The sequence below is a fragment of the Miniopterus schreibersii genome (assembly GCF_964146895.1).
Source record: "Miniopterus schreibersii genome assembly, chromosome: 1".
In the NCBI taxonomy this organism is placed as follows: domain Eukaryota; kingdom Metazoa; phylum Chordata; class Mammalia; order Chiroptera; family Miniopteridae; genus Miniopterus; species Miniopterus schreibersii.
Genome location: NC_138101.1, coordinates 1,236,836 through 1,257,547, shown reverse-complemented (window position 1 = coordinate 1,257,547; position 20,712 = coordinate 1,236,836). Strand labels below are relative to the sequence as shown.

General features: G+C 64.2%; 1 protein-coding gene across 4 annotated transcripts in view; it reads right to left on the bottom strand.

Moving 5' to 3' along the window:
- SH3BP2 (SH3 domain binding protein 2) overlaps window positions 1-15,413 on the bottom strand; it is a 32,364-nt gene extending 16,951 nt beyond the window's left edge. Inside the window, exons 1-2 of one of the 4 annotated variants that reach the window (XM_081146395.1) lie at window positions 15,333-15,413; window positions 4,202-4,252 (exon numbers count right to left, since the gene is read on the bottom strand). Coding sequence is in view for 1 of the 4 variants with exons in the window: in XM_081146393.1 (XP_081002519.1) it covers window positions 1,889-1,971 (83 nt within the window). In the remaining 3 variants the exon portion in view is untranslated. Of the gene's footprint in view, window positions 1-1,888; window positions 2,092-2,676; window positions 2,744-4,201; window positions 4,253-15,332 lie in introns of those variants that run through there. The other 3 variants (XM_081146394.1, XM_081146396.1, XM_081146393.1) reach the window with 3 other exon arrangements.
- Window positions 15,414-20,712: the final 5,299 nt, after the last annotated feature.

Here is a 20,712-nt window from a genome sequence, read left to right as displayed (position 1 = left end):
GAGGCTGCCTGGGGCAGGGTTCTGGAGACACGCAGGTCAGTGTCGGCGGTGGCTGCTGGGCTCCGGGAGCCCGTCTAACAGGTGTGTGTGCACTAGAAGCACTAGAAAAGGCCCCGTGGGCACACTCTGTCTCTGCTCCCGGGCTCACCCCCGCCCACCCCCCCTCAAAGTTGAGACCGGTCTGGGTAACCCAAGGTGGGCCAGCCGAGGACAGGAAGAGGTGCAGGAGCGGGGACAGCAGGCGGGTGGAAGCCGCCGCATCCCACAGAGACAGCCCCGTCAAGTTCCAGGAAGAGCAGGCTGTGTGCTGCTGCGCCCTGGGAGGGGGTGCTCATGGCCTGCGCAGGCCGCACGTGAGCTGCGGGTCCCCACTGCTGGTCATGTCACGGACAGGACGCTGCACAGGATGTGGAGAGCTACACGGCTCCGATGCAGGAGGCTCTGTGTGCGCACTGGGTGTGAGCCCGAGAGCGAAGCATTAGAGCAAAGTGGGGGTCCCTGGTGGCCTGGGGTCCTGCAGGACACCTGCAGACATGACCCTGGACATGGTGAGGGAGCTGGCCCCTCGTGTGACCCCAGTGTCAGGGACTTCCTGTCAGTGGTGACGGGCTGGCCAGTTTGTGGGAGCCACAGGGTGAGGTGGGGCTGGGAGAGATCAGGTCCCCCAGCACATGCATTCACATACTCACACCCATGCACGCACATACACTCTCACCCAGGGCACACGCATTCTCAGTCCCCACTCACATATATACACGTGTTCTTACCCACACACCTCACACATATATATGTGCGCCTCATTCAGACACGTACACACACTCACAGGCATTCTTACACACTCACCCATTTCCACGCCCACTTGCACTCATCCCAAGCACACACTGGTCCACTTGCTCGCATGTATACACCCACACCGTCCCAGGGCTGACGGGAACCTTCGTGGGTGGCCCCAGCACCCTAGGCAGGCGCGTGGGCCCAGTCGGAATCGTCACCGCCGCCCCAGCCCTGCAGCGCACAGTGCAAGGTCAGCCCGACAGCTCATGAAACCCACGGGCCCGGTCCTTACTCCCATTTCACAGACTGGGACACTGAGGCCAGGAGAGGCTCGGGACTCTCACCAGGTGCACTGGGCACTCACCATGGGCACTTCGGGTCATCACCCCAACATTCCCTGGTGCCCAAGCCGGCGTCACCCCCACGTCACTGTCACCGATGAAGACACAGACGGTCAGAGAAGCCGCACAGAGGCGGAGAAATGACAGCTGCGGGGCAGGCGGGGGTGGCCCGGCTGTGCTTGCCTTTCGGTTTCTCCTCCCTCTTCCTGTTCCGCTTCCCAGAATCCCTCTCCATCAGAGAATCAAAACCAAACTCCGACAGGGGGGTGACCGGCGTGCCAGAGGGGGGCTCCGGCCAGGCTCAGAGCACAGCCCCTGCCCACAGGCTCCCTGGCTCCTCCGCTCTGGGCCAGGCCCCCAAGCACAGCACCCCCCAGGCAGGCGGCCAGGGCCTCGTGCAGGCCTCCGAGCCTCAGGACATGGACTCACACACACTCACACTCACACACACTTACACACACGTGCATCACACTCACACCGTCACAATCTCACACACACAGCGCGGCATACACAGGACCCAAATGCCAAGTCCACCCCTTGCAAGGTGTTCGGTGGGCAGGCTCAGCCTGACCTGGCCCCCACCCAGCAGGCTGCCCTGCCTCCCTACCAGCTGCCAGCTGCCGGCTGAGTGCCCAGGGTCAGGGTCCGGTGTCCCCCTCCGGCTCCCCCGAGGTTCCTGTGAGGACCCTGGCTCCCCGGAGGGCCTCTCCCAGTGGCTCTGCTGGCACTGGGCTGTACCACCTCCCAAGGCCAGTCCCAGGGCCCCCACTGACCTGATGGCATTGACCCAGCACATGGTTCTCCTCCTGCCTGGCGACGGGTTGGGGGTAGGTGTCCTGGGGCCCAAGGAGGCCATGTGGCTCAGGGGCCATGGCGCGGGGCCCGCATCCCTAGGCTGGTGGGGCTCCCTGCCCCTGCGCTGCCCAAAGTGCCTCCGGCTGGCTTCACCCACAGCTCTTGCTGACAGCTGCCTACTGCATCTGTGGCCTGCGGCCGCCAGGGCTTTGCCCCCCCTCCTCTCTCTGGGGACTTCCTGTTGCCGGTCCCTGGGCAGCACTTCCTGCCTTCCACCCAGTGAGACCTGAGGCCCATCTGAGGCCCAGGGCTGTGCCCACCAGCGCTGTTCAGCCACTGGGTTTTAGTGGCTCCTGCCTCCACGCCCCCCCCCCGCCCCCCGTGGTCAGAGACCACAGCTCTCTAGGCCCCTAGGTGAGGCCAGCTGTGTCCCCCGGGAGGAAGCTCCCGCAGGTCCCCCCACAGCCACCTCTGCAGACTCGGCTTCTCCCCAGCAAACCACCGAAGCCCCTCACAGCCCAGGGCATCAGGCCCAGCCTCCCTGGCCCGAGAAACCCCTGCCCAGGAAGAAGCCAGGGCCTCCCCCCACACAGGGAGCTCGCTGCCTCCTAGCCTGCTCCTTCCACCAACTCAGACGCGACTCTGAGGCCTCGCTGGGAACTGAGCCCCTTACACCAGAACCTTCTGAGTTTCAAGGTGGTCACCTCTCTGCCCTCTGACACCAAGGGACCAAAACACCGGTTCTAAGCCCAGGCCCAGGCACTACCTTCCACCTGTGCACCCGTTCCCCACGCCAGACAGCCTCTGTCCGGGAGCTGGTCAGCCACATCTCCAGGGACCGCCCTCTGCCGGCTTTGCGAACACGGTGGCCTGAGTGGCAAAACAGGCTCCACCACTCCCGACCCTGCCCCAGGTGCCACTCAGTGGCGTCCCTCCCAGACTGGCACTGTCCCGCCACCGACAGGGAGCTGGAGGGGGGGCAAGAGTTCACGTCTAGGCCTTTTGGTACTGAGATGCCACAGGCCCTGCCTCTCCTCCCCGGAGCCTTGCTGGGTCTCAAGGTCATACTCCTCCCAGGAAGGACAGGACCAGACAGAGGAAGGAGTACTCTGGGGCCACCCTCATGGCAGGATTTGGGGTGACAGGCCATAGGATCCCCGGGAGTTGCAAAGGCCTCATCTTGTCTACCAGGTTTCCTAGGGCACGGCCCCCACAGCTGGCTGAGCCAGCACCTGGTGTCCCATCTACCTGCCTGCGGGGCACTGGAGGAGGGCGGCTCCCAGGCTGGGGGCCTCCGTCTGCCACTGTGCACGTAGCCCAGACCTCTGCTAAGGCCCCGTGCCACCCGGGGGCCAGCTCAGGGTCACAGTCATCCAGCTTTTGTGTCTGAGCTCTCCTCAGGGTGCGCGTCACCACCCTGGCCTCCCCCGGCCTCCTCCCTCAGCACCCGCCGATGGCCAAGGGCACACTGCGCCTTCAGCAGAAAGCTGCCCACGCGAGAGACAGAGGGCGGTGAGGGGGGCTAAGTGGGGCCTCTTCCCCTCACCCATCCCCTTTCCAGCCTGCAGGGTGGGTAGAGGCCCCCGAGGGAGACACAGCGGGGTGCACAGCCCACCCCCATCCTCTGCCAGCCGTGTGGCCTCAAGCTCCCAACCTAGCCTCTCTGAGCCTTAGTTTCCTCTTGTGTTTTTTTTTTAAAATATGTCTTTATTGGTTTCAGAGAGAGGAAGGGAGAGGGAGAGAGAGAGAAACATCAATGATGAGAATCATTGATCAGCTGCCTGCTACACGTCCCCGACTGGGGATCGAGCCTGCAACCTGGGCATGTGCCCTGACGGGGAATCGAACCCCGATTTCCTGGTTCATGGATCCACCCTCAACCACTGAGCCACACCAGCTGGGCTGAGCCTTAGTTTCCTCATCTGTGAAATGGGTTCTGAGCATTGAGATAAAATAACAGGTGAGGAGCCGCTGGGCTATGGACCAGCCAGGACAGCCAAAGCGGCAGTTCAGGGATGGGGGGGGACCTCCAGAGGTTGTGGGGTCCAGAGGAGGTGCCAGGCCCAACAGGCCCTGGATCAGGGGAGGGGCCCGGTTTTACACAGTGTGGACATAACCATGGCAATGACCCCACCCCAGCATCCAAGCAGGAGATGCGTGGGGCTGGAGCGTCTCAGGAGTCCCCTCATTGGGCAGCTCCGGTCTTCCTCCACTCCACCCTCCCTTGCCTCAAGCACCAGGCCTCAGAGTGCCAGGGGACCCCCCCCCCATGCTAGATGCAGGGCACTTACCAGGTTGGGTCGGAGCCAGCCAGCAGTGCCCGGCAGGGGCCAAGGGTCAGCCTGAAATAAAGGAGGGAGGGAGAGCTTTCACTCTGGGCTCCCAGGGTCCCAGCCTGCTCGGGAGTGTTGCAAGTGCCCGTGTGCACAGCTGGTCCTGTCCACACCTGTGCAGGTTTTGCAAGTGTCATTAAATTAAGGATCTCACCCTGGATTAGCCAGATGAGTCCTAACTCCAGGGACAAGTATCCTATAAGAAGACAGAACAGGACAGATTGAAAAGAAAGTACTATGAAGACAGAGGCAGCCACGAGCCCAGGGAGCCGGGACCGCTGGCCATTGCCAGAGGCTGGAGAGGCCAGGAGGGAAGGACTGTCCCCTGGAGCCTCCCTGGAAGTGTGGCCCCACCGACACCTTGATTTTGGACCTCTGGCCTCCAGAGCTGAGAGGTAAGTTTCAGATGTTTAAGCCCCCAGCACGAGGTACCTTCTTGCAGCAGGTACGGGAAACTACTCCACAGGGACTCGCCACAGTCCTCTCCCTGGACGAACGCAGGCGCCCACTCACGCCGGTCTGAGTCCTTGGCAAATCCAACCCGACCTCCCTGGATGTCCACAGCTTCCCTCGGGCCTGGCGCACCACCTGCCGCTCCTCCCCTCCCGGCATGGGGTCAAGGCCCTGCTGGCTCATGTCTACCCCTTTCACTCACCTCCTGGTCTTTTATGTTTTTTTTAAATATATCTTTATTCATTTCAGAGAGAGGAAAGGAGAGAGAGAGAGAGAGAGAGAAACATCAATGATGAGAGAGTCATTGATCAGCTGCCTCCTGCACAGCCCCGACTGGGGATCGAGCCCGCAACCCGGGGATGTGCCCTGACTGGGAGTCGAACCCCGATCGCCTGGATCCTAGGTCCACGCTCAACCGCCGAGCCACGCCCGCCCAGGCACCTCCTGGTCTCTGGTTCGCACACCTGGCCAGCCCTTCCTTGGCTAAGTTGAGCCATTTCCCCCAGGGAGCCGGGCCAGGCTGGTGCCCTGGCCGAGTGTCAGGGTCTGGCTCCTGCTCCCCGCCCTGGGCCCTGTCTCCCAGGACCACAGTGGCCTCCACCTGAAAACCTAATCCTCCCCAACAAACGCTCCCCCATCCTTTGAGACAGAACCATATAAAACCTCTCCTCCTCCCCCGCCCCTCAAAATCTCCAAGTTGATGGCACAGCCCTGCCCATCACAGTGTCATCACAGGTGTATCCCCAGCACTCCCCACGGGCAGAGACAAGCCAGTGTGAGACACAAACGGGTTCAGTGTCACGTCCACACACCTGGACAACCCTCGATGTGGCCACGACCAGCACGTGCCTGCCCGGTACTCAGAGCCAGCTTGAAGAACCGTGGCTTCCACAAGAACTGATTCGCAGCGAGACTGCACCCAAGGCCCACCCGCGCCCCAGGACGGCTTCATCTGGGCAGCCAGCATCCCTGTCCCCGTGTGCTGGGCTCCAGGAGGCACCCGGGAGCTTCTCAGGGCTGTCCGGGAGGGAGGCGGGCAACTGGGGCGCTGCTGTGTCCCAGGCCAAAGGGAGTTTGGGGAAGTGCAAGAAAGGGGGGCATGCATGGCCACCCGCCCGAGTGGGGGGCCTGGGCTTGCGAAGATGACGCCAAACTGCAGGAGGGGCGGGGTTTCTATTCTGAGACCCTTGGTGTTCAAGCTCTGTGCCCGCAGAGGACTCACGATGCCTACGCAACCCCTGGTGCCTCACTGGCCCCCGGGGCCCTGGGGCCCTCCTCTCCCAGGACTGATGTCTCTGCGTCCAGCAAACCTTCCCAAGCTGTGTGACAGCTCCCCGGGGCCCAGGGCCGAGGACCCGCAGTGCTGGGACAGAGCTGGGGTCTCAGGGCCACGCCTGGTACAGAGCGGGGGACAGAGGGAGGCTCCCAGGAGGGAGCAGCGCGTGGGTGGGAAGGAGGGTGGCTGGGCAGGGGCTCCAGCCGAGGGCCCCTGGCCTTGGGCACCGGGTCCACGGCAGGCCCTGGGGAGGGGCGGGCGGGTCTGGGGAAAGCAGTGTTGCTTTCCTGAACTGCTCCTGCCTCAAACCACAGACCAGCAGAGGCGGTTCAGGATTCACACTTCAGTTCATCATAACACTGACGAGTTTCCACCTTTTAACTGCTTGAGAGAAACTCTCTGGAGCGCAGACGTGCAGGCCCGTCCACCCCCGAGTTCCTGGCCCTCGCCCACAGCTGCAGCTCGCCCCCCTCCGGCCCTGCCCGTCCTGGCTGAGAGAGGCTCCCTGCCCCACCCCCCACGCCGAGGCCAGCATGGGCACCCCGAGGCCCCAGGCCCTGCATGGGGCACGGGGTGCCAACCCCGAGAGACGCGCAGTCCATGTCAGCCACCGTAAGACTCTGCCCCACCCACATGACCTTGGTGGGCAGGACAGGGCAGCATTTAGAGTATGGGCTTCCGTGGGCACAGGCCTGGCTCAGTCTCCTCCCAACCTTGCGGCCCACTCTGAGCCTCTTTCCTTATCTGACGGCTCCTGTGTGGGGTTGTCCTAAAGACTACCTGCCATGGTCGGTGGGCAGAGTTACTCCAGGGGCACCTGGTCACTGGGTTTCTGTTGGCAACACCATCCTCACAGTCCTGTAGGGAAGGAAGGGCCTTGTTTCCAACACATGGCCTGGCTTTCGAGCACTCCCGGCCACCGCCGGCTGCATGCGGAGCGGCATTAACCCTGTGCTGGGAATGTTACCTCGATGCCTTCGACACAGCAGCTCGCACGGCCTGGAGAGCCTCCCTTTCTGCTTCCTCGGCCCCTGGTCCGGACCGCGCTGCCTCCGGGCTGGACCTGCCCTCCGCACACACAGCCCTGCCCTCCCGCACAGCCTGCCCACGCTGCTGCTGACCCTCAGGTGCCAAGGGGATGTGGCTGGGCAGAAATCCGCCAAGCACCTTTGTCGGGCCGCCCAGAAGGTGACAGACAGTCTTCTCCGAGGTCCAAGTCCAGCTGACCCCTAGCCAGACCGGGAACCCACAGAGAGCAGGACTTCCCCAAATCCAGCCCTCCCCACCTCTCCGCTCCCAGCGGCCGCGGCGCTCGCCACTCAGTCACGCACACTCGCCTTGCACACACCCCTGCCCACCTACCCTGCGGGACTGAGAAGGCTGCACCGAGGCTCTGGCGCTGGGTTTCCGGCCTGCCTCCCGGCTACAGAGGGGCTAGGCTGGGCCCCAGGAGCAGAGGCTGCCACCAACCAGACCCTCCTGGGGACACAGTGCCCACTCGCTGGTGCCGAGGCAGGGGGTCATGAAGGCTGGGGCACTTTCCTGCCTACAGTCACCTCGAGACAGGAGGGCCAGGCTGATGGGCCAGGACAGGGGCAGGAAGCAGCCCCCTCGGAATGGGCGCCCAGGGCCAATGTGTCAGCTCCGCGGCCCACTCAGTCCCCAGCTCCCCAAGGGTGAGCCTCTGCTCTCCCGATGAGGAAGTTGAGGCTGAGCGGGCTGTGGCCGTGGCCACCCAGCCAGCACTGCCCATGTGACCCAGGGCCCGACGCCACCTCGCCCATTTCCTGCCAAGCCTGGCTCTGGGGGCAGAAGGAGGCGCCAAGGGGGCCTCAGAGCCTACTCTCAGGAAGGACACTGGCTCCTGCCTGGGGGAAAACCCACCAGCACAGAAGGCAGATAGAGGGCACGGCCTCCAGGCAGAGGCCACACTGCGCACTGGCCTGTCCTGGGTTCAGAGTTGGCCTGTGTCCCCTTATCGCCAGAGAAGGCAGGAGGCTCCCGGCCACAGCCCCACCCTGAGCCCTGTTCACAGCCACCCATTCCCTCAGGGTGTCTGGTGCTCACCCGGGAACAAGCTCTGGCAAAGAAGCAGAGCCCAGGCCTCAGTTTCCCCATCAGTAACTCAGGATGCGTGGACAGAGACTGCGATGAAGCGAAGGAGCAGTGTAGATATTCGGAGAGCAATGTCTGACTGACGGGGTGGTGAGGGGGCTCCTTCAGAGCTGTGGCCGAGCCCCACTGGGCAGCTGAGAAAACTGAGGCCAGAGAACAGTATGCGGTTGCCTGCCGCTGGGCTGGGCTAGAGCCCTGGGGGCCTGTTTCTCCTGCACTTGGCATCACCCCGATCCCCAGAGTCCCCAGTATCGGAGCAGAGGGAGCAGCCAGGTCACTGCAGCCTGCCCGCAAACCCCGCACCCTTCACCTCAGGGCCCAAGCTGGCCTCCCCTCCGTCTGGAGCTTCCAATCTGCTGGGGAGGCAGCCACCTCTGACTCACGTCCTTGTGACAACTGTTCCGCCCAGACATGGTGACACATGTTCCTCCCAGACAGCGTTCTGGGAGGAATCTTCCACATGAAGTAGCCAAGCAGGAAGAGCACAGGAAAGTGTCTTGGATAAGGAGCAGCTTATGCAAAGGGCCTGGGGTCGGGGTGAGAGGAGGAACACACCTTCAGACAGAAGGGACAGAGGCAGGTCCGTTCCAGAATCACTTGTCAGGGCGACATGCCCAGCTGAGTGGGGATGGATCTCACACCTGCCCTGGGCTGAGCACCCAGCAGAGAACCCAGGCTGGGCACCATTCAGGACTGGCCTCCTGTCCTGGCTTCTCCTCTTTGCACTGGGGACCTGGTACAAGTCACTTCACCCCTGAGCCTCACTTCCTCTCCCTCCCATATGGACTTGTTGGTAACAGCACCCTGGGGACCAAAGGAGGCAGTTCACGGGGATTTGGCCCACTGCTGGGTTCCAGGGCCTCTGGGGGTGAAGGGCACCCTGCTCAGCCCAGATCCCAGCACCAGGATGAGGCGACTGGAAACACTGCTTGTGCTGGGGTTGGAGTGGAGTAGAGGAGGCAGCCAGAGAGGTCCAGCCCCACTGCTCCTCTCAGGAGCCCAGGGTGGAGGCAGAGGTCAGCCACTTGGGCACACCGCATGGACATCTGCTGTCTGCGATGCTGGTCCAGGGCATCCCAGGGCAGACCACTGGGGACACCGGCCTTGACCCTGTAGCAGCCAATGGCCTTGGCTGCCCAATCGTTTGTTCCATTACCCATCACTTTCATATCCTACATGCCATGGTGGCCTCCCTCAGACCACACAGCTCTGGGCACTTTATTTATAGGGTCAGGGCTCCTGGGTCAGGACAGAGGGCACCAGGCCCCAGGGCCGTGAGGACTGGCCCAGCCTGGCTCCTCTGGCTGGGGCCTGACCCTCCAGGACCAGGCTCACCATCTGTGCAGAGGGTTCTGTTGCTGCTGACCCTGCCCCATGTGGGAGCCAACCCTGCCCTGCGTCTGCACACAGGGTCCCCTCCTTCCACTTAATTCTGTTTTAATCCATTTAGTTTTATCTTTTTATCACTGGTGTTAATTTTTTAAGCTGTTTTCAAACATTTTTCTTCCTGACACTGGGTTCGTGTTCACCCTCTGAGTTTTTATTTGATTGCACTGCCTTTTGCTCTGGGCCATATTTCTTAGTAAGTTTTAGGTTGGCCTCAGGTCGCAGGTGTGGGCTGGGTCTCGTCTTCTCACTGGCTACCTCCTGGGTCACCCACGGGCCTGGGGAGCCACACTCAAGTCATGGGCAGGGGTCTTGGGGAGCAGCCACTCTGGGCCTGGGTATCTGGCTCACAGAGGCAGGGGGACAGAGATGGGCCAGAGGGGGGAGTAGAGAGAGGACACAGGAAGAGGCAGAGGGAAGGAGGAGCCGGCCAGCCTGAGTTGGGGAACTGAGAGCAGCCTCGGCCTGGGAACCCTGGGCTTGGGCGCTGGGCAGGATGACTCACGGCCACTGGCTCCTGTGCGTGCCTCTCAGCCTAGGCCACTGGGGGCTGGCCTGCCTCGCTGGTCGCAGGCCTGGTCCCGGGCACCTTCACACTGTCCCATTGTTTGAAGGCCCAGTGAGGAGAAGGGTCTGGCAGTAGGCCCGGGCTGACGGGAAATCGGCCCAGCCCCAGCTTCCCCTGCCCCTCCCAGTGCAGTCTGTGCCCAGCCCTCGACAGGCAGGGCAGGGACAGGAGAGGGGGAGGCAGGGGGTCTCCATCTGTCCTGCACACTGTCCCCTTTCCAAGGCCAGTGGTCCAGTTGGATCCTGCACCCCACAGCCACCCTCCCACCCCCCACCCCACCCCCTCCTTGCTCTGAGCCGCTGTCCCAGCCACCACACAATCAAAGGCAACCGCTCAGCCTCAAGTTCAAGGCCCAGGAGAGGTTCCATGTTGGACACCTTGACGTCCTTCCCTGACCTCCGCATACTGTCCCACCCGACAAACTCCTGCCTGGTCTTCGGCCCAGCTCAGGTCACCCAAGACGCCTCCTGATGCCCCATAATGAGGGCAGGCAGTCACCTTCAGGGTTCCCTGGCAGTTTAGGGGATCACAGAGCCTGGGTTGGGACTGGAGATGAGGGCCTCTGGGGGAGGCTTATCCCCACTACTCCCCGGGGACTCGGCTGGTCCCTTCCTCGAAGGTAGGCGGCTCCAGCCAGAGCCCCTGGTCTCCACATCCTCAGACCCGTGTGAGCACCATGGCCTGGGCTCCCTTTTGCCTGGTAGCCCCACTCCCTACCCCTGGCACAAGGACCTTAGATCTCTGGGTCCCCCAAGCAAAGCCCCGCCTGAGCCTGCCCTCGGCCAGGAGGGGCCGTCACGGGGCACCACGGACAGGGCAAATGCCCTCATCTAGCAGCTGGCCTAGCAGGATCCCAAAGGCAAGGTGGCTGCTGGTGGTCAGCAGAGACCCCCCCCCCGGCCAGGAACCTACCACAGGGTGGGGCAGCCTGCACTGGGTAGGGGAGGAGGCACAGCTCAGCGGACTCTGTAGGGACACCTCCCTTCCCCAGGGAGACAGCCATTGGGTCACAGCGCTGTCGGCCAGAGAAGCCAGCAAAGAAGACTAGGGGTGTGTGGGGGGCAGGATGGGCAGTGCCAGGCAGGGTTCCCATCTCACCAGCTCTGCATCCCTGGCCCGGATGTCTTCTCAGTGGGGGTCACTGACCCTGCCCTGGCCCCTGGCCCCCCCACAGCTAACCCTCTTGCAGGTCCCACCCAAGCCTCTCCCCACTGCTGCAGGGGGTAAGGGTCTCCAGGCCCCAGACAGAGCTTTGAAAACATATTCCAGCCACTGTGCTCGGGCCCTACCTCCAGGCCCCTCTGGCTTCTCCTGCCTCTTCTTCAGGCCCCACCTCAAGGAGGTCCGCCTTGGGGTCCCACACAGCACCATTCTTGGGTGCTGCCCACTGGAGGGGTACAAGTTTGCAAGGGGGTGGGTGGCTCTACACTCAGCCTTGGCCCAGCTACCCCTCAGTGCCCGGCTGGCAGGAGTCTTTGGGGCAGGTCCCCAGAGGTGAGGGTCCCCTTCCTTTCTCGCCACTTCCTGCCCCCAGAAAGGGCACAGCCGCCATCAACCACAGCTCTCCACCCTCCTGGCCACACTCTAAAGAAAACAGGGAGGCCGGCTTCCAAGAGCCCCTGCCCCGGTGCCCTGGACCCCAGGATGAGCTGGGGACTCAGAGGGGGCCCACCTCTCACTCCATGTCATAGCTAGTGGACAGCAGAGCCAGGGCCAGCTTCCCTGACAGAAGGGGCAAGGTCTCCCAAGCCTGGCCTCACCCAAAAAGTTATTCCAGGCTCTCACGCTCTCACCGCGGCCCCCCCTCCCCGGCTCCTCCCCTCTGTGACTAAGAGTTGGCACTGGGGGTCCCAGGTAGCAAAGTGTTAAGGTGAGATCCCAGAGCATCGTATCCCTCCCTCTGGGTGGGATTTGAGAGAAGACGGGAGGGAGGCGGGAGAGAGGCGGGAGGAGGACTGTGGTGGGGGAAAGGCGGCCAGTGGGGGTTCAGCTCAGACAAGATCCCAAACAGGGTGGGGTGCAAAGTGGCTGGAGGCTCGGGCTCTGCTCCCAAGCACCATCTGACAAGAGCTGGGCAGGTCAGCAGGGAGGCCTTGGTGGCCTGGCGCTGACCACGGGGGCCCTGGGGTCCTCTCCCCCCTCCAGCCCATGGCAGGGTGCCCAGCACCAGCACCCACCGTGCATTCCCGGAGATTTAGGGCCAGATGCTGATGGCACCTCCATGCTGAGGGTGGGAGACATAGCCAGTCCATCCTGTGCCCACCACAGTCAAACCCACCCCGAGACCCTGACCTTCCTCCCGGACCAGGCTCAGCACTGTGTCTGCCCGGCTACCAGGACCCAAGGGACAGCCACAGCCCTTTTGACGTCACGTAGGAGGAGGGGAAGCAGGGGAGGTTGGAAAGGGACCTTCCTCAGGAGGCAAGGTAGGTGCTGGGTTTCCTGGCATGGCTCCCTCCGGTCCCCACAGGACTGCTTTTCTGGATCCTTCCCCACCACTCTCCTAAGGGTTGCAGATCCAACCTGGCCGGCCCACCTTAGCGACTGGCTCCCTGGGGCCCAAATCCAGGATCCACCCTGTGGCAGGGGGCTCGGGGGAGCACAGGCTACCCCAACCTTGGCCCCAACACACGTCTCCAGAAAGGAACAGACAAAGGGCCTGCTTTCGTTTAGGCTGAGACCTCGAGGACACCTGGCCGGGCTTCAGCCTCCCCATCTGTACAGCTCCTGGGGCCACTTTGGCCAGGCAACAGGGGTGGCAGTGGGCCCGAGCGGGGCAGGGTGGCAAGGGGGGGTGGAGGGCTGTGATGAAACCCGGAGTTTCCAGCGAGGTTGCAGCACAAGGTCCCATTATCATCTGACCCGAAACCCTGCCAACCCCGCGCAGGGCCTTCCAGGGTGACAGCATGTTTGTCTCAGATGCTAAAAGCGAGAGTTAAACACAGGTGAGACAGGAGCAACAAGCCAACTCAGAGCACCGGGCGCAGCCCGCCGGGCCCTGCCCCAGCCTGCAGGGCCCCGCCTGCCCGTGAGCCTGCCCGCCTGGTGTGCCTGCCCAGTGTGGCCACCTTGTGTGCCTGCCCATGAGCCTGCCCGGTGTGCCCACCTGCCCGTGTGCCCGCCTGCCCAGTGTGCATGTCTGCCGGTGCTTCAGGTCTGCAGAAGCTTCTGGATGCTGCAGTGGAACTTCCCACTGGGAGAGCCCCTGCTCCCCCCCCCTCCCCCGGCCCAGGCCGCAGGGGCACTGCCAAGCACTCAGACTTGGCCCTGTCCTTCAGGAGTTCCTGGTTGGGCAGGGGGAGCCAGACAGGTAAACATGGCAACCAGGAGAGGCTTGGAGGCGGCACCCAGCTCAGGGGAGGCGGTGGGGGGAGTGCAGAGCACAAACAGTTCTTCCTTTTATTAAAATGCTTCTGAGGGAGATGGTGGCAGGGTGGCCCAGACAGGCTGAGCTTCCACCTGTGGGCACCTGCCAACAAGTCTTGCCATCAGCCCTGTGGGCCTATCCACTCCCGAGGTCCCCGCCTGGCCCAGGTCCTGGCACCCAGGGAACCCAGTACACATGAGAGGAGCGGGCACTGGCCCGCGGTGTCCTACAACAGAGCTTCAGGGACAGCAGCTGGGAAGACCCAGGTGGGTCCCCAAATCTGGCTGCTCTGGGTGGACTCAGGCCTTTGCCAAGAGACCAAGTGGGAGGGGACCTGGGAGCCTGCCCTTTGCCCCAGGCTTTCCCAGTCCAGCCCTAGCCTCACCCCCACCCCCAAGCGGAGGTGGCCCTGTGATCCCTGCTGTGCAGCCCTAAGGGAAAGTCGTCCAGTGACTCAGGCTCGGAAGTGCCACCACCAGCCCCTGGGACATTCACAGCCACCCTGAGGGCACTGCCCCCGTTGCACAGGCACGGGTTCAGTGTGAAGCCTCCTGGCCAAGGTCACAGGGCTGGTAAATAGTGGCAGCCAGGCTCAGACGCAGGGCCCTGTGACCACGGCCCGGCCACTTTGTCTCTCATGCCCCTCAGGCGTCCCACCTGTAGGCTGGGCCGCATGTGCCAGGGTGCCGTGTGCACCCGAGGGGAAGGACGGTGGGCTGACCCAGCCCTCCCCTCTCCTCCATCCCGTGAACGGGGCGGCAACGCAGACCTGGAGCCTGCCCTCCCTCCTCTCCCCCACACCAGCCTCCACGGGGGCTCCTGCCTGACGCTGCAGGCCTGAGGGGCCCTCTGTCAGCACCCCTTTTTCCGGATGGCTGACATGGACTGGCCTGCCCCTCTGCCCAGAGTAGGCCCCAACACAGGACATAGAGAGGAGTGGGGGGGAGGGAGAGTTTGACAGTCCTCACTCCTCGGAGCCCGCACCCTGCCCCTGGCCACCTGGAGTGAAGCCCTGGCTCCCAAAGGGTCCCCTGGTAATGGACACGGTGGGGGCAGATACAGGAGGGGGGGCCGAGCCCCCTCTGGTCCTGCAGAGTCTGGGCCCGAGAAGGCAAGGGACTGACCCAGATCCCACTGAGTCCCTGCCAGGTTGGACCTGACCCTGGAATCCTGCCCCCACTGCAGAACTTGCCCTCAGAACGTCACAAAAAGATTCTACACGTTGCACCATCGCCAGCAGGGCAGGTGACCTTCCTGGAGCCCCTGTGGAGCCAGGTTACTGCACCTCCTCAGCTAGATCGCAGGGCAGCCGGTGGCCTCCCACCCAAGGGCCAGGCCACTCAGCACCATCCCACGGGCGGGCCGGGCATCGCCAGCACCCACGAGTGGGTGTGAGGCCCTGGGCACCCGGCATGGCCGAGGGAGCAGTGCCCGGGCCCCTCAACACCCCAGAGGGAGCCAACTGTCAGCAGGGCTCGTCCAGGGGAAGGAAGCCGGACCCAGGGGCAGGAAGGAGCCGGCTGCGGGGAGGGGCGACCCCGCACGTGGGAGGCGGCCCCAACCCCAGCTCTCCAGCGTCCTCGCTGACACTTCGGGGTTCCCCAGGACGAGAGCGGCAGGCTCCGGGCCACGGGGCCATCAGTCACTCACACCTCAGTGTGAATCAGCGCCGGGGCTGGGGGGGACCTGGCGGCCCGAGTCTTGCAGGCGACGGGGGTCCCCAGCGGGTCTGCAGCCGGGGTAGCGACTCAGGCCCGGGCGCGGGGCAGACGCGGCGCCCCGCCCCCCACGCCGGGTCTCGGGCGCACCCCGCAACCCGAACGCGCGCTTCCCGAGCCGGGGTGCCGCGGAACCGCCCGTCCTAGGGCCAGGACCCCAGCCCTGGGGACCCCGCGCGCCCCGCGCCCCCCGCGCCCCGCCTTACCCGCCAGGTGCTGCTCCGGCCGCGGGCTCCGCGTCCCGCCGGCGGCTCGGCTCGGCCGCCAGGGCCCGTCCGTCCCCCGCCCGCCCCGCCTCCCGGGCCCGCCCCGCCCCGCCCCGCGCCCCGCCTCCCGGACTCACCGCCCGACCGCCGCGGGGCGAGATTGGGCTCCGGGACCCCAGGGTGCAGGGACCCCACCTGCCCCACCCCTCTCCCAGGGACAGGGCGGGTGCCCGCCGCGGGCGCGGACACACTGTCCAGCGGCGCACAGTAGGTGCTCAGCAAACGCGGCTCTGCCCCTCGGGGTGTCCCGCGGGTGACCCCGGTGGCCCCTGGAGGAGGCGCTGCCCCCCAGCCCCCTGATCCTGCGGGAGGAGGCGGGGTCCCTCCCGACCCCACTCCTGCCTCCTGGGCCTGACTCAGAGGCTTGGGGCAGGGCCCCCGGGTGACCCCTTCTCGGAAGAGGACTTGCCCGAACCGAACCGAACCCCTGGAACCCTGGCCGGTACCTGTCAGCCACTTCCAAACTGGGACACAGCCCCCCGCCCAGGCCTGGGCTCCAACACCCCGAGTCCCAGAAAACAGGGAACTTTTCACTTTGCCTCCTGGGAGGCTCCTGACCAACGAGGCTTCTCCCTACGGCCTGTGGAAGGGGGGATACAAGTCCAGGTTTAGACTCAGATGAGGTTTAAGGGGCAGGGACCTCGGGGAGCCCTAAGGGCCAGTGGTGACGGGAGTGTGGAGAGCGGAGTGTTCTAGGGAGAGGCTTCCGGAAAAGGGACCCCCTGCCTGGGGTGTGAGGAGGAGGAGGGGCTCATCCTCATGGGGTGCAGGGCTGGACCCTCAGTCCCAGGGCCCGGGAAGCCACGAGCAGGGGAAGGGCAGAGTCTGGCAGGCGGCTGCAGGGGCTGGGGCAGGAAAGGTGAGCCCAGCAGAGGCTGAGCCCCGCCCAGGTGTGAGGCCAAGGTCAGCCCCGCTGTGCTGCACTGGGCACTGGGCGGAGTCCAGCAGGACTGGCTGATCTGAACCAGGCAGGGGCAGAGGGCACTCAGGGGCTGGGTTTGGGTCAGGCTGAGGCCAAGGTCCCTGAGGGTCTTGAGAAGACATAGCCAGGCCACAGGGGTGCCCAGAGTTGTGGCTGGACAGGGTTTGGGCCATGTCACTGTCCCAGAGCTCCCAGCAATGGGTCCCAGTCCCCAGAAAGGGGAGACCTGTGTGCAGCAGCACATGTCGCCACTGGGGAGACACACTTGGGATCACAGAAGTTCACCAGGGGTGGGGGGAGTGAGAGAGGCCAGAAAACCAAGTGGCCAGGCTCTGAGCCTTGCCAGGAAGGGACCAGGACCAGGGCTGGACTGCCGGAGACAAGGGGCAAAGCCAGAGGAGGGCTGAGGCTACAGAGAGTCTTCAGCCAACAGGGCCTCAGTTTCCCCATCTGTAAGTTGGGGGGTCCCATCTGCTGGAGAGTTGGCAGGAAAAGTTTGGGGGAGCAAGTAGAGCACCCACACCCCAGCCCTGCAGCCCCCAGGATGGACAGATACTCGCCCCACCCGGCCCAGGGCCACCCCTCGCTCTGGCCCCCGTCTCTGACTCCCAGAACCGGACCTGGACCCCAGAGACCCTGAAATCCTGCCCCTCTCAGCCCACAAGCCTGTTGTGGAAGTGGCCAGGCTCAGCCACTGAGAACCCAGGCGCTGGAGACCCTGAGATGATGCAGGGAAGTCCCTGCCTTGTGCCTCACTAGAAGGAGCGGACACATCGTGTCACCGTGAGTGACCTCTCCCTGGAGCAGGTGGACAGAGACAGATAGAGACCTGGAACAGAGCGGAGTGAAACCAGACTTGTGCGCCTCCCTCCAGATCCTGACCGCAGGGCAGGGAGGGCAAGGGCTACAAGCCCTGAGGTGACAGACAGCAGACCAGGACCCGAGGCCTTGTCATTAGGGTCACTGCAGACGGTTTGGACAGACCACGTGTCCCTGACAACTATCACCCAGGAATGTAAGTGTGCCTGTGTGTGCGGGGCATCTTGGCCACCTGGGAACAGGGAAGCAAACAACTCACATTGCTCCTCTCCGGCCTCACAGCCGCCAACTCTGGGGGGAAGGGACACTGGCTGGGACCTCAGGGCAGCTCAGAGCAGCCTATTGAACCAGGAACTGCAGGGGGCAGAGGCCAGAGGAGTGGGATACCCAGGGGTGCCCACAGGCACTGTCAGGGCAGGTGTGGGTGAGAAGGGGGGTCACACCACTGGGGCGGGTATGCAGGCAGGTGAGCAGAGGGGAGGCAAGGACCTGGATGGCCAGGGGAGGGGGTGCAGGGCCTCTGAAGGGCATGTCCACGTTAAAGGCAGGCAGGTAATGCCCAAACCACACTCGGGATGACTGAAGGACAGAGCTGGTCCCGCACCATGCCCATTGGGAGGGGCATGGCTGCCAGTTTGGTGGGCTGCACCGGGGCCCAGAACAGCCAGAGGCAGCTGCAGCCCAGGGGTGGGGACGGGAGCCTGCTAACATCAGTGTGGGCGGGCGCTTGCCTTCTGCCTGCCCAGGGCTCATGGTCACCTCCATGGCCTTGGGCTTTAAGGGGCACCTGAGTGAACCCTGACCATGCTCAAAGCCACGTCATGAGCGCCGGCCTCCGGCTTCCATGCTGACCGCCAGGCCCGTGACCTACTGCCTGCTTGCCATCGCTCCCTGGGTGTCACTAAACGTCACAGGTTTATCACGCCTGAAAGCCGGCACCTCCCTTCCCAGCCTTCTCCCTCTTGGGCTGGCGACCTGGAGGACATCCTGAGGCCTCTCCCCTCGGACTGTCTGGAAGATCTGGTGGCTTCTCTCTACAAAGGACACCCGGAGTCCTTCCCTTTCTCGGCCCGTCCCAAGGACCCAGAAAGCATCAACCTTCTCACCCACCCCAAAGCCAGGAGTGGCCAGAGGGTCATACTGAGAGCTCCACCCCAGGCTGGCTGGGGGACAGGGTTAGGGGACACAGAACGCCTTGGCAGGCCCGCTGCTGGGCAGGGCCAAGGCCGCGGCTGTGCCCTGAGCCCTCTGGCGGCTTGCCCGCTCAGTCGCGGACATTGGGGAACAAGTTCCCACCCCACCCCCAGCCCTCTTCCAGGGGGAGGCCATTTGGAGCTGCCCTGGGCAGGGCTTCTGACCACAGAGCCCACAGGCCAGGGAGGGGGAGCGAGGCTGGGGGTGGGAGGCCCGCTGCGGGACCCTGGGGGAGCCAGGAGGGGAGGGCCAGGCCACAAGGCAGCAGGCTGCGCAGGCTCTGAGGACAGGGCCCCCTAATGACGTGGGCTTCAGCGGGGAACAGGCTGGGCTCAGGCCGTTCCAGAGCTCTCAGGGTGCCTCACGCCGGCCGGGAGGTGGAGGGAGGGGTTCTCCTTTGGCTGGAACCCAGGAGACGGCAGCAGGGGGCGGGGCCAGAGGGCGGCCATGGGGGACGGCTCACTGGACACCGGAGACCAGGAGTCTTGTGCAGACTTGGAGCTAGAGCCCGGGAGCTGGTTCCCCTCTGCCCCTAACCTCTTGCATTCCTGCTGGGAAAGCCGGCTCAGTGTCACTGCCCCAGGGGACCTCCCGGTCCCCCAATACTGATGCCCAGGTGCCCACCTCCATCCCAGCCCCACCCACCACTGCACAGGACTGGCTGGACTTCCGTGGACCCATTCCCCAGGCTAGGGCCCCTCGGCAGGTCTGGCTGCCCACTGTGAGCCTGGCCAGACCACGGGGTAGGTGTCTGCTCCCTTCTCAGCCAGCCTAGGAGAGGGCGTAGGGTGACAAAGCCAGAGGAGGCTTTCTGGTGACCGAGCGACAGAGATCTGATGACTTGGAAGGGCCCTCCTGGCAGAGCCCAGCCTGAGCAAAGCCCTGGAGGGCAAAGGACTCAACGGCCAGCCTGCGAGTCTCCCGCTGGCCCCCTCCCCCCCCCAGTGGGCTGCACCCTGACCGCTGGCCACCACTGTCCCCAGGCCTGGTTCAGCCACCACCTTTGCCTCTGAGAGGTTAGTTTGGGTAAAATTTCTACACAGAACAACAGTGTCGGGCAGGCCCCCAGGAAGATCTATTTTCAAACACCACCCGCGTGGGTGGAGGATGCTGGGCCCACGCACAAGCTCAGGTTCTATTTTTATATCCAAACACCCTGAGTTCAGCACCGGTGCCCAATCTGGGACTTGAAAGGCCCTTCTATTCTGGGGGCTTCCGGCCCTGGCGGTGTGGAGGGTGGGTGTCTACACTGAGCCTTCTCTGCCCCCTTTCTTCCCAAACTTGGGGTTCTGGTAGCCCCATCCCTCAACCCCGGAGCCCACATGACCTCCGGGAAGGTGCTGGGGCCCGGGCGGGGAGGCCTGGGTGGGGCTAGGAGGGGAAGCTGTGGCCATCAAGACTGAAGGCTTCACACACCCCAGGGCCCCCACCCACCACCCCAGCTCAGGGGCGGGGGGCAGTGTCCCTTCCCTGGCCAGTGCTGGGCACTGGGATGAGGTGCGTGAGGCAAGGGGTGCGAGGTGGCCTGTGTGACTGTGAAGTCCCCTCGACCAGAGGTAGGGGGAATAAGGAGGCCCCAGGAGGGACTGGGCTCTCCCAGGCCTGCCCTCCAGACTGGCTGCTGGAAAGTGAACGAGGGAGTTGTCTCCCTAGGCCCCCACTATGGGTGCTTGGTGGGTCTTCCCAGACCTTCAGCACCTGCCCAGCCCAGGGCCCCAGGACCACGTCCTTCCCCTTCCACTCGTCCATCCTCAAGGGTGCACTTTGGCCTCGCTTCTCATTCCTGTGGGTCCCCCAAACCATGTGGGCAGCTCTGAGGCCGCCAGCTGCTGCCCTGGGTGTACCTCCCTTCCCAAGGTGCCACCCTCTGTCACTCAGCCCAACTCCTGAATTCACCCTGACACCACGGTGCCCCCTGTGCTCCATCCCCCCAGGCTGGCTGGAGCCCCCGTGCCCGGCTCAGTACCCAGCCGGCGCCCACCACACTAGCTCAGAATGGCTTGGGTCCAGCACGCTGCTTCCAAGCCCCTGCCCACCGCCCATCCTCCAGGCTCGAGACGGTGGGTGGGACGGGAAAAGGTGAATGCGTCTGTCGGTCAGTCCAGCAAAGGTCTGAGCAGTGCCCGACCAGAGCTGCCCTGAGGGGTAGGAGGAGATGCAGCCCTCAGGGGCTCGGGAAGGGGACAGATCTGCCTGACAAGTGCTCTAAGAGCAAGTCTCAGGGATGCTGGGGTCAGCGCGGGAGGAAGGCCAGGAGGAGAGTGGGGGGGCTCACTGCAGGTGGGGCTGAGGCTGCCTGGTTGGGGGGGCACCAGGCCTTCCTCGGCACCCGCTGTGCCAGGGGCCTTCACATACCCTTACCCCCTCTCCCTGCAGCCACCAGGA